Source organism: Schistocerca serialis, chromosome 2 (assembly GCF_023864345.2).
Source record: "Schistocerca serialis cubense isolate TAMUIC-IGC-003099 chromosome 2, iqSchSeri2.2, whole genome shotgun sequence".
NCBI lineage: Eukaryota > Metazoa > Arthropoda > Insecta > Orthoptera > Acrididae > Schistocerca > Schistocerca serialis.
Genome location: NC_064639.1, coordinates 861,297,677 through 861,310,837, shown reverse-complemented (window position 1 = coordinate 861,310,837; position 13,161 = coordinate 861,297,677). Strand labels below are relative to the sequence as shown.

General features: G+C 39.7%; 1 protein-coding gene across 1 annotated transcript in view; it reads left to right on the top strand.

Moving 5' to 3' along the window:
• The window catches only part of LOC126456467 (sodium-independent sulfate anion transporter-like), a 65,142-nt gene extending 54,718 nt beyond the window's left edge, over positions 1-10,424 (top strand). Inside the window, exons 10-11 of the mRNA XM_050092218.1 lie at positions 3,128-3,281; positions 10,363-10,424. Coding sequence (XP_049948175.1) covers positions 3,128-3,281; positions 10,363-10,424 — 216 coding nt within the window. The remainder of the gene's footprint in view (positions 1-3,127; positions 3,282-10,362) is intronic.
• The last annotated feature ends 2,737 nt before the right edge of the window (positions 10,425-13,161 follow it).

Genomic DNA, 13,161 nt, shown 5'->3' with positions numbered 1-13,161 from the left:
TACTGTTGAATTGCACCCACCACATTCTCACATACCACAAGCATTATGGCTGTAGCTCTACTGACAGTCCTCCCTCTCCCAGTAATTACAATTTTGAAAACTTGATTTCCATTGGTAGTATTATTTTTTATTGTTGTAGCTCCTTATTTATTCTATAACTTGTTTAGCATCCCTCTTTTTGTTTTTTCTTCATCCGTTTTCTATTTCGATCTTAGTCACACTACGTATCCACTTCTCATCCTGTCCTTCTATCAGATCTGAATTTCAGTTGGCTGGTACAGTGTTTACCATGGAACATCATTAACCTCCTATTCTCTCAGATGCCTCACCCTTTATCATTGTCTCATCCCATCATCTCAGCAGGTGGGTTCCTCTCCAACTGGGATCAGAGTAACCTGCCAACCTTCCTCACCTTCGAAACCTATCCCTCCATCCTCCCTGAGACAGGAAATAACATATCCAAAACCTAAGTAACAGTTTTTTTCCATGCAACTGTGTCTATCAGAAATACTGAAATTTTGCCTCCTGAAGGTTAGTGATGCCCAGCCATTCTATTTTCCATACACTCAAAGGAAATCTACTTTTAGAGCAATTTGTTAATCTAAACAAAATTGCAGTTTGCTTTACTTTTGCCATAATGTCAACTATTTATCTTAGTTTCCCAAATACTGCTAATTTTTATGTAATGTCTCACAGAGATTCATTCAAGAAAATAACTTGTGCACAGCTATTTGATCAAATATGAACTTCACTATTGTGAACCATATCCATATTACTTGAGTAACTACAGTTTCACCACCACATCAATCACTGGGGATTTTTTTTTTTTTTTTTTTTTTTTTTTTTTACCTAGCTCCACAGCCGTAGTTGCTGAGGTAGCACTCAACTTGGAAGTGGCTCATTTGAATCGTAGCACTGGTGAAACATTTGGAAGAAGTAATTGGCAGGCAAAATTCCAGAAAATTTCAGGTACTGCCGACAGGCACATTTAAAATTCGAAATAATGCCTAGCTTCCACAATTGTTAGTTCCTTCCCCAGGGCAGAATCCAGTAACTTCAGGTTTCGGGTGCCTCTTCTCAACCTCATCATAAACCTCTGGAACGATTTCAATCAAATGTGGTATACATATTAATTATAGTCTGGGAATAAGTACTGTAGGGGTAAGAACCACTAGTCTCCTATTCAGGTGAGTTTGATAATGTGGACAGAGTGTGGAGGACAAGCAGACAGACACACAGTGAGGGGGGAGGAGGAGATAAGCACAGATAGGAGGACAAGGAGATGGACAGAGATATGACAGGGAGAAATGGACAGTGAGAGGGGAAGTGAGATGCACAGAGAAAGAGAACAGGAGGGGGTGGACAGACACGGAGGGAGGAAGAGGGCAGGCAGAGAGATGGGGGAGGAGGAGATGAACATGCGCAGGGGAGGAGGAAATGAACAGAGAAAGGGAAGAGTAGGAGATGGACAGAGAGAGGGGAGAGGAGGAGATGGTTACAGGAATGTAAAGGGGGGAGATTAACAAGGGGAGGGGGAGGAGGATATTGACAAAGAGGTGGGAGGAAGAAATTGACAAAGAGAGTGAGAGAAGATGGAATAAGATGGGAAAGATGGATGTAGATAGAGAGTGAAGAAGCAGATGGACAGAAGGGGCAGGGAGGAGAGGGGGAGGGGGCAGATTGACAGAGAGAGGAGGCAGGAGGAGATGGATAGAGAGAGGGGTAGGAGGAGATTAACAGGGAGTGGGTGGTGGAGGAGGTGGACAGACAGAGGTGGAAGAAGGTGGTGGATTAATAGAAGACAGGAATAAATACATACCCAGGTAATGCCGGGTACTAAGCTAATCGTTGCCCACCCGGCTAGCCGTGCTGTCTAATGTGCTGCTTCTCGAGCAGGAAGGTGTGCCGGTCCCTGACAAAAATCTGCCCAGCGGATTTGTGTCAAGGTCTGGTGTGCCGTCCAGGCTGTGGATAGTTGTTAAGGCAGTTTTCCATCTGCCTTGGTGAATTCTGGCTGGTTCCCCTTATTCCGTCTCATTTGCACTATATTGGCAATTGTTGCACATACACTGTCTCCATGTAAGCATACACCATAATTACTCTACCACGCAAACATTTGGGGTTACACTCGACTGGTAAGAGATGATCTGAGGAGGATCCACTGGGGGCTGAACTGCACAATAACCGTGGATTCGGCGTGGGGCGGCGGTGGGCTGGGTTGACTGCTGTGGCCTGTTGTAGGGTTGTGAACCACTGAGGGCTACAGCAGGATGAAGACTCTCCATTGTTTCTAGGTGCCCAATTCAATACACAATACATAAGCTAGTCTTTAATAAAACTTGTTTGAGTGTGTGACTCTCTAGCTGCGTTGTTATACACACCACTGTTTTGGTTGTTGTTGCAAGTGTCATTCATCATGACGATGTATTGGGCCAGTACAATATAAATATCTCATTTACTAACATTTCATGCTAAATCTAGTGTTGGTTGTTAATTAACTCTATTTTTGATTTTGCGAGAGGATTGAGAGGTGTGGTCAACTCCGCTTTACTGAGAGTCATGGACTAGTATTGATGGACGCGGAGCATGTGAGTACAGAGACAAAGTACTGTATTAGTACCGAAGTACTTGTTGGTGACTGAGGCTACACAATGTTTACTGCCATCCCCAGTGAAGCAGCCTCATGAATGCTAGTAATAATGATCAACCCTGACTTTTCATTCCTACCTTCATGGAAAATTAGGCTTGCTAGCATTTTTTAGCAATTGATACTATGAACACAATGAAATATCAGATCTGGATGTGGCAGTGGATCAATAGTAAACACACCAACCTAACAAAAGCCACAGGCATGGCCAATGGCCTTGCTGAAGTGGTAACACCTGTTCCACACAAGAAAAGAGAGACAAGTTATCTATTTTGATGTGTTCCATATTGATGAGGATCTCCTTACTATGTGAACATGGAAAAACAGTGTATTTAATCATGCTTTTTGTATGTAATCATGCTCTATAAATACATTGTTGTAGCCTAATGTGATAACATAGTATACCAGTGACCTAACCTCAAAAAAAAAAAAAAAAAAAAAAAAAAAAAAAAAAAAGTTATTATTATTAATTACTTACAGGTGGTTGACCGCCTTACACATGACTTCAGTAAAAGACAACAGCCACTTTTCTTCTATAAACTAAAGCCAAGCATTGTGAAAATGTTCCAAGGACTACATCCAACGGAATTTGTTGATTATCAAGATGAGAATGAACTGGAGAGTCTTATCAGAGGTAAGATCTACTTCCATTACTGTTTGTAACATTTTCAGTTCAGTAACTGTTTGTCTCTGATTAACAGCATTCCACACATGTATTTGAACAGGATGTTAAGCACACAAAAATTGTTTACTCTAGTTGCTATACTTTAAACATGGTTTCCATTCCAGTACTTGGGAGGCTGACATGCAGTTCCCTACACAAGTCCTTATTGCTGAGGGGCCAGTTTTCTTTTTTTAATATTTTCATGTTGTGTGTTTTTAACTGTTGTATTTGATTTATTGAAGGTCTGAAATATTTTTAGTGTCAGCAACTACGAGAAAGCTCAAATCTGAGAATTAGTTTATGCCTTGTTTCACAGTTCACAAAAAGTACACGGCTTCATGAAATGGTATTTCTGAAATCAGTTTTGTTAGTACTGGATGACTACCATGAAGAAGCTTACTAGAATCATCATGAACTTGAAAATGGTGGTTCCTCAAGTGAAAATGATTAAAGATAAATCAGTATAACGCTTTGAGAACTGAAATTAGCAAAATGTGCACCGTAACTGAAGACATATTTATATTAGTGCCAGTACAATATATAGCAACTGGTTTTCAACACAACAGAAGCAAGGGCAAAAGATGTTATTAGGTGGCAGCATGTATGAAGCTGAAAACCAATCAATAAATTTACTTTCTTCTGTAATGCCTAAGTACAAAATGGTCTGTAATTACAAAAGTGACAAAATCAGTAGATAAACCAAACGTGTTATGAACCTAGTTTTCCAAAAAAGAAAAATGCAAAATATTTTCTTTGAATTGATTTGCCAAATCAACACTAAAAGATTTGTATGACTCCTTATGTTAATTTGGGACTGGTTCATTATTAGTGAAACAGGGGTGTAACACTCAAAGTACATGGAGCAAAAGTTTCAATGGTACAAGCAGATGCTAGATGCTTCTCCCAACTGTTGTTGAAACTGCACATGCTGTCAGAGTTCCAATGTGACTGGTTTGGAAAGCCAGTTACAAGATGCTGAAACCTCTCACAAACCGACATCAACCCACTGTGCTGGAAATGATGAATGAATACTGGTTTTAGAATTTTGGGTTACCTATAAGAGCAATCTGCATAATTTTGCAGACGTAAGGGCAGCAACGAACTGCATCTTATGAAGTTAATGAAACAGTATACACAGATACTGTACTATCAAACTGTTGTTGTCATAACTGCAACAATTAACAGTTTATAAAAATGTTACAAAAAGTTTTTATCAGTACCTTGTCAAGCATTCTTGCTGGGAGTTTTCTATAATTCTACTAACTGCAAGGCTTGGTTCATGTATTATGAAATGAATAAATATCAACATATAAGTCTGCCCTGATATCTGAGTGATCAGCACAACAAAATGCCATGCAAAGGGGTCCAGTTTCAATTCCTGGCTGGGTCAGAGATTTTCTCGACTCAGGGACTGGGTGTTGTGTTGTCCTCATCATCATCATATCATCCATTGACGTGCAAGTCGCCTAATCGCGTCAACTCAAAAGACTTGCGCCAGGTGACCGTCTACCCAATGGGAGACCCTAGCCTCACAACATGTCATTTAATTTCAGATCTGAATTGGGTACTGATCCACTGTAATGGAGTCCATTTAGAAAAGTGACATAAACGTTGGTGAATATGATACAAAGTGGTTGTGCACTCAAAAAAGTTGTCACAAAAACCAGAGTTCTAATTATCAGTTTCTAAAAATAATGTTGCATTATGTGACTGAGTAAAGCCCACACAATAAAAAGGAGATAAGTTATCTAGAAAGATCTGCATTCTGACATGTTCCACATCAATGAGGCTCTCCTTACTATGTGAACATGGAAAAACAATGTATATAATCACACTTTTTCTTTTATTTTTTGTTATAGATAATCTGTCAAGTCTCAAGTTGCACAACGTGTACTTGCAGGCACGTGCATGTGCCCCATGCACATGCACACACACAAGTGTGTGCTCACACCTGTGCTCACATATGTTTCCCTCATTATATTAATTTCTTACATTTACTTTTTCATCAGTGATTGTAGTAGTAGCATATATTTTTCAGAAAGCTGTCAGAAAGTGCCACTTTATTGCAAATGTGTATATGTCCCCCCAGTTCACCTAAAATGTGTCACATAAAATAGAAACCAAGGGTAAAATATTTATATTTTGTTACAATATTATGAAAAGGAAAGTTGCTACTCACCATATAGTAGAGGTGCTGAGTCACAGATAGGCACAACAAAAACACTGTCACAAATAAAGCTTTTGGCCAGTAAAGCCTTCATCAAAAATAGACAACAGATACACACACACACACACACACACACACACACACACACACACACACACACACACAAATACACACTCATACAAATGCAGCTCTCACACACATGACTGCAGTCTCAAGCAACTGATGCCACACTTTGAGCAGTAGCACCAGTGCATGATGGGAGTGGTGACTGGGTGGGGGTAAGGAGGACGCTGGGGTGGGGAGGGGGTTAGCAGAAAAGTAGATAAGTAAAAAGACTGGATGTGATGGTGGAATGATGGCTGTGTAGTGCTGGAATGGGAAACAAGGAAGAGGCTGAATGGGCAGGGACAATGACTAACAAAGGTTGAGGCCAGGAGGGTTACAGGAATGTAGGATGTATTGCAGGGAAAGTTCCCACCTGCGCAATTCGGAAAAACTGGTGTTGGTGGGAAGGATCCATATGGCACAGGCTGTGAAGCAAATGAAGGATGTCATGTTTGGTAGCATGCTCAGCAACAGGATGGCCCACTTGTTTCTTGGCCACAGTTTGTCAGTGGCAATTCATGCAGACAGACAGATTGTTGGTTGTCGTGCCCACAAAGAATGCAGCTCAGTGGTTGCAGCTTAGATTGTAAATCACACAACTGGTTTCACAGGTACCCTGCCTTTGATGGGACAGGTGATGTTTGTGGCTGGACTGGAGTAGGTGGTGGTTGGAAGATGTATAGGACAGGTCTTGCATCTAGGTCTATTACAGGGGAACGAGGCATGAGGTAAGGGGTTGGGAGCAGGGGTGGTGCAGGGATGGATGAGTATATTGTCTATGTTCAGTGAATGGCAGAATACCACTGTGGGAGGGTTGGGAAGGATTTTAGAAAGGGCGTTTCTCATTTCACAGCATGACAAGGGGTAGTTGAAACCCTGGTGGAGAATGTAATTCAGTTACTCCAGTCCTGGGTGGCACTGAGTTACGAGGGGAAAGCTCCTCTGTGGCCGGATGTTGGGACTTTGGGAGGTGGTGGAAGTCTGAAAGATAAGGCACAAGAGATTTGTTTTAGTACAAGGTTGTGAGGATAACTAAGGTCTGTAAAGGCTTCAGTGTGACAGTTGGTATATTTTGAGATGAGCCACTTGTCACTGCAGATGCTATGACCACAGCTGGAAGGAAGGGACTTCTGGGTATGGAATGGGTGGCAGCTGTTTAAGTGGAGGTGTTGCTGGCAGTTAGTAGGTTTGATATGGACAGAAGTACTGATGTAACCATCTTTGAGATGGGGGTCAACATCTAGGAAGGTGGCTTGTTGGGTTGACTAGGACCAGATGAAGCAAATGGGGGAGAAGTTGTTGAGGTTCTGGAGGAATGTGGATAGGGTGTCCTCACCCTCAATCCAGATTGCAAAGATGTCATCAATGAATCTGAACCAGATGAGGGGTTAGGATTCTGGGTGTTTAGGAAGGATTCCTCTAGATGACCCATGAATAGATTGGCATAGGATGGTGGCATGTGGGTGCCCATTGCTGTACCCTGGGTTAGTTTGTAGGTAATGCCTTCAAAGGAGAAGTAATTGAGAGTGAGTAAATAGTTGGTCATGGTGACTAGGAAGGAGATTGTTGGTTTGGAAATTATCAGACATTGGGAAAGGAAGTGTTCAATAGTGGTAAGGCCATGGGCATTAGGGATGTTAGTGTAAAGGGAGGTGGCATCAACAGTGTGGAGCAGGGCACTATGTGGTAAAGAGACAGAAACTGTGGAGAGTGAATGAAGGAAATGGTTAGTATCTTTTTTTTTTTTTTTTTTTTTTTTTTTCGAGAGAAAAGATTCTGGGTAATAGGTTCAAGGTGTTGGTCTACAAGAGCACAGTAATTGGCCACAATTGGGCATCCTGGGTGGTTAGGAGACATGTAGAAGGTAGGAGTGAGGGGAGTGGTAGGGGTGAACAGAGAGACGGAGTCTTGGGAAAGGTTCTGTGATGGGCCTAATGATTTGAGGAGTGACTGGAGATCCTGCTGGATTTCTGAAATGGGGTCACTGTGGCATCATTAGCCATTGTTGTCACCCATCCAGCCCCTTCCCTGTTCCCATTCCAGCACTTCACAGCCCTCATTCCACCATTGCACCCAGTCTTTTTACATCTCTCCATTTCTGCTATCCTTCCCCACCCCCCACCCCCACCCTCCCTCCCCTCACCCATGCCCACCTCTACCTGCTCCCCGTCTAACCTCATGTCTGCTCATAACTGCCCTACACCCTCTCTCCACCTCAACCCTGTGCGCTCCCCTGCAGCACTGCACTGTCCGCCATCCCTACTCTAATATCCCTTCCCCTACCTGCCCCAGCTCCCTCCTTACCCCCACCCAGTCACAACTCCTATCATGCACTGCTGCTGCTGTTTGCAGTGTGGCATCAGTTACCTGAAGCTGCAGTCATGTGTGTGTGAGTTGCATTTTCATGTGTATGTGCTGGTGTCTGTCATTGGTTTTGGGTGGAGGCCTTACTGGCTGAAAGCTTAATTTTTGACAGTCTGCCAGCCAGAGTGGCCGTGCGGTTCTAGGCGCTACAGTCTGGAGCCGAGCGACCGCTACGGTCGCAGGTTCGAATTCTGCCTCGGGCATGGATGTGTGTGATGTCCTTAGGTTAGATAGGTTTAATTAGTTCTAAGTTCTAGGCAACTGATGACCTCAGAAGTTAAGTCGCATAGTGCTCAGAGCCATTTGAACCATTTTTGTGACAGTCTCTTTGTTGTGCCTATCTGTGACTCAGCATCTCTGCTATATGGTGAGTAGCAACTTTCCTTTTCATAATATTGTTTCATTCCATCTTAGATTTTCCACTGTTATATTTCGTTAGGACTTTGTTTTTAAGAAATTGTGTGCTATATGCTGCCTGCTTTGCTGATTGCAATAACTACAAGATCTGTTCAAAAAGTTCCGGAACCTTTATAAATTTGCACCAATGGTGTGCTGGAGCAAAATATGGCTGGCAACCCTGCACATGCCTTTTGTTTAATGTGTAACTGCCAGAAGTTTCAGTGTTGTATGTCTGTTAGTTATTATTCTGTGCTGTATTGAATAGAGCACTGTATTTCACAGTTTGCGAATTTTGAGGTCACAGAGTTAGAGGAGCAATCATCTCCACTAAATTTTGCATGAAACTCAAGAAAACCTTTACAGAGACACAGTAAAGGATGAAGGAAGTCTATAGTTATGAGTGCTTAAGCCATACTGAGTGTTATGAATAGTTCAATGGTTTAAAAAATAGCTGCACAGAAGTTAAAGATGACCTTTGTTCAGAACACCCTTCGATGACTACCTCCAACACTCATGTCATGAATGTCAACAAACTCGTGCCTGCCAATTGAACACTGTATGTCCTAGGGAATACAGAAGAATGTAACATTATAGTTGTTTTATGCTGTGAAATCCTTGCACAGCATCTTGGAGTGCGTCCATGTTGCCACCAAGGTTGTCCCATGGCGCAAGCATCAAGACCAGAAAGATGTTCTCCTTGCAGGCTGTGAAGAGCTTTGGATGGTGTGAAAGGTAACAAGATGTTCCTTAAGAGAATCATAACTGATGATGCAATGTGTGTCTACAGTTATGATGTCAAGACCAAGGTTCAATCTTCACAATGGGTCAGTAAAGGTTCTCCGAGACCAAACAAAGCAAGTCAGGTGAGGTCAAATGTCAAAGCCATGCTAATAGTTTTCTTTGACTTTGAAGTATTAGTTCATCATGAATTCATGGCACAGGGATGAACTGTTAATCGGTTGTGCTATCAGGATATGTTGTAATGCCTGTGAAAAATGTGAGAAGTAAACGACCTGAAATGTGGTTAAACAGTTTATGGCTCTTACATCATGATAATGCACCTGCACATTCATCCCTGTTGGTGTATGATTATTGCACAAAAAACAAAATCACTGTGCTGTCTCATCCTCCATACACTCCAGACCTTGCCCCTGAAGATGGTTTTTCAGTTCCAAATTTGAAAACCCAATTGAAAGGATGAAGATTTGCAATGACAGATGAGATTGAAATAAACTTCACCAGTGGTGCCTCAGTTGATTACCAAGAGTCACACCAAGACCACTTTTGGAAGTAGGAACAATGTTGGGAGCAGTGCATCATTCGTAGAGGGGAATTTTTCAAGGGAGGCCATGCACAATAAGTAAAAGGTAAGCATAGAAAAATTTTGTAGACAAAGTTTGGGAATTTTTTGAACAGACCTCATATGTTGTTGTAGCCTAATATGATGATTTAATCTCAGGAGGAAAGAAAATTTAGTTATTAATTACTTACAGGTGATTCCTTACACATGACTTCAGTAAAAGACAACAGTCACCTTTCTTCTGTAAATTACAGCCAAGCATAGTGAAGATGTTCTAAGGACTACATCAAACAGAATTTGTTGTTTATCGTGATGAGAGTCTTATCACAGGTAAGATCTACTTCCATTACTATTTGTAATGTTTTCAGTTCTGTGACTGCCTCTGATTAACAACATTTCACACATGCATCTGAACAGGATGTAAAGAACATGCATATGTTTACTCTAGTTTGCTGTACTTTACCTGTGGTTTTCCTTCCAGTACTTGGAAGGTTGACTTTCAAAGGTTTACCACTGGGAGATGGGTGCAACAGTTCCCTAAACTGGGCTAATGTACTTATTGCTCAGGAGCCAGTTCTTTTTTTTTCTAAAAAAATATTTTCATGTTGTGTGTTTTTGATTGTTATAATTGATTTATTGGAGGTTTGGAATATTTCCTGTGTCAGCAAGTATGAAAAATCTCAAATATGCAAATTAATTTAAGTTTTGTTTTACAGCTCACAAAAAGTACATGGCTGCACAAAATGGTATTTCTGATCTCAGTTTTGTAACTGGATGACTACCATGAAGAAGCTTATGAGAATCCTCATGAACTTGAAAATGGTGGTTCCTCAAGTGCAGATGATTAAATATGAATCAGTATAATGCTTTGAGAAAAGAGACTGACAAAATATGTGCTGTAACTGAAGACATATTTATATTACTGATAGTAGAATACATGACAACTGGTTTTCAACACAGCTGAAGCAAGGACAAAAGATGTTATTAAGTGGTAGTATGTACAAAGCTGAAAACCAATCAATAAATTTTCAATAAATTTACTTTCTTCTGAAAAGCTGAAGTACAAAAACTGTCTTTAGTTGCAATAGTAACAAAATCAGTAGATAAATCAAATTTATTACGCACCTTATTTTCTGAAAAAGAAAGCTGTGACGTATTTGCTTTGACTTGATTTGTCAAAACAACACTGAAGATATTTATGACTCCTTATGCTAACTTTATGCTAATTTGGGACCAGTTCAGTATTAATGAAACAGTAATGTAATACTCAAAGTACATGGAGCAAAAGTCTCAATGATACAAGCAAATGCTAGATTTTTCTCAAAACTTATGGCTAAAACTGCATGTGCTCTCCAAGTTCCACTGTAACTAGCTTGAAGTGTTGACTTATTTTATCAACAGTATGATATCATGTTGAATACTTGGGTCTCTACCAGTTATAGTGTCTTTCTGGCATGACATTTCAACTTTATGGCTTGCAGTCTTCTTCAGGTTCTGTCTGCTACTCACAGCAGTAGCAGATGGCACCTGAAGAAGACTGCGAGTCACACAGTTGAAATATTGTGCAAGAAAGACATGAATAACTAGCAGAAACCCAATTATTCAACATGACAATGCCTTGCCAGGAAAGCCTGAAGAATAAAAGTATAATGTTTTTATCTGTGTAGCCAGGGTTACTACAGAAAACATAAAATGAATATTTTTTCCCTTTCTCCAGGAAATGTAGTCCTATTATTAACTGGTATTCAAATTTACGATAATGAATGGGCTATAAAGTTTTGGATAAATAATGTAATGATTTCACTACACTGCATTGTTGATTATTTCAGTTGCTTGTCTGTCAACTAACAGTGTATAATGTATTTCAAATTGATTATTCTTGCAATGTCATATTACAGTGTTAAAAACAACTCTCTGTAAAATGTTTCTCATTTTAAGAAGTTGGCTTATCATCTTGGACTGGAGAAAAGGAAGATTGCTGCTTCAGGAGGGAAAGAGAATTAATATGTTCTGTACACTTGTAATGATTACAAGTGTTATGTACAGGGTGATTATAATAAAAGTTAAACTTTGAAACTGTTGTACAATTAACACCACTAGTAATTTTTTGTAATTGATTTGTGTGAAACATGCTATTACATGCATAGCAAGTACAATACAACAGTATACAATCTAAATTTACTTTATAATAGGAACTTAAGAAAGTAGTCGAAATTATTTGACATAATAATACTTTAGATTTTAGTTTCTACAGTAGGCTATAGATGCACTGCTCAATGAGCTACAGTTTTAGATGTTTTTTGGATGTCTCTCCAGTTATTACCTTCAATTCATTTGGCAGTGCATTGAAGTATTTTGCTCCATTATTGTATGGACTGTTTGCTGTTTTTTTAGTCTTCTGTTTATCATATGGAAATTTTGTACTTGTCTAGTATTGTGATCATGAATTTCTGCATTACAACATGTATATTTCTTATCTTCTACAGTTAATACTATTGTTTCAAACATATATATATAGAATAGTTAGTCATAATTCTAAAATCTGTAAACAATCCCTTACTTGAAGTTCTAGCACCTTTTTTGCCTAATATTCTCAAGGCTCTTTTCTGGAGTTTAAATACTCAATCTACATGAGTTTTGGAAGCCCCGCCCCACAATGAAAGACCATATGCTGGAAAGGGATATATTAAACCAAAATACATCATCCTCATTGTTTGGATATTGATGTATGGAGTTATTCTTCTTAAAACATATAGGCGAGATGATAGCTTTGCACATACATTGTCAATTTGTTGTGTCCATAGTAGTTTGCTATCTATGCATATACCTAGGAATTTACACTTACTGCAGATTTCCCCTAAAACATTACTATCTTGAGAATCAATACAAGTTTGCAAATCACCAACATTGAAGGGGATTATTTTTTGTAAGCTGACTTTTAGATTGTCATTTTCAAACTTTTCCTTTCCAATATCTATAAATCTTTTTACCTCTGCATTAAGATTAAGAATATCATTTCCCCCAACAAAGACCTGAAGTGTCATCTGCATACATTGTAATGAAGGTATAATATTTTTCTATCTTTGGGCAGTCATTAACGTAACATATAAAAAAGGAAGAGACCAGTTATCAATCCCTGAGGCACACCAAATTTAATATTCCTGACCCTTGATGTATAACTTTTTAATGTATTCCATTATTGTGTCATATTGAGGTATACTGTCTCTATTTTTTAAATGTGATGTGATCTGATGCAATAGTTTTCCACTTATGCCATCTCTGGCCAGTTTTGACAGAAGTACCTTATGATCAACCCTATCAAAAGCCTTTGATAAGTCTAGTAAAATTCCAGCTACTTGCATGCTTTCGTCAATTTTGTCAAGAGCTTTCAGTATAATTCAACATGACAATGCCTTGCCAGGAAAGCCTGAAGAATAAAAGTATAATGTTTTTATCTGTGTAGCCAGGGTTACTACAGAAAACGTAAAATGAATATTTTTTCCCTTTCTCCAGGA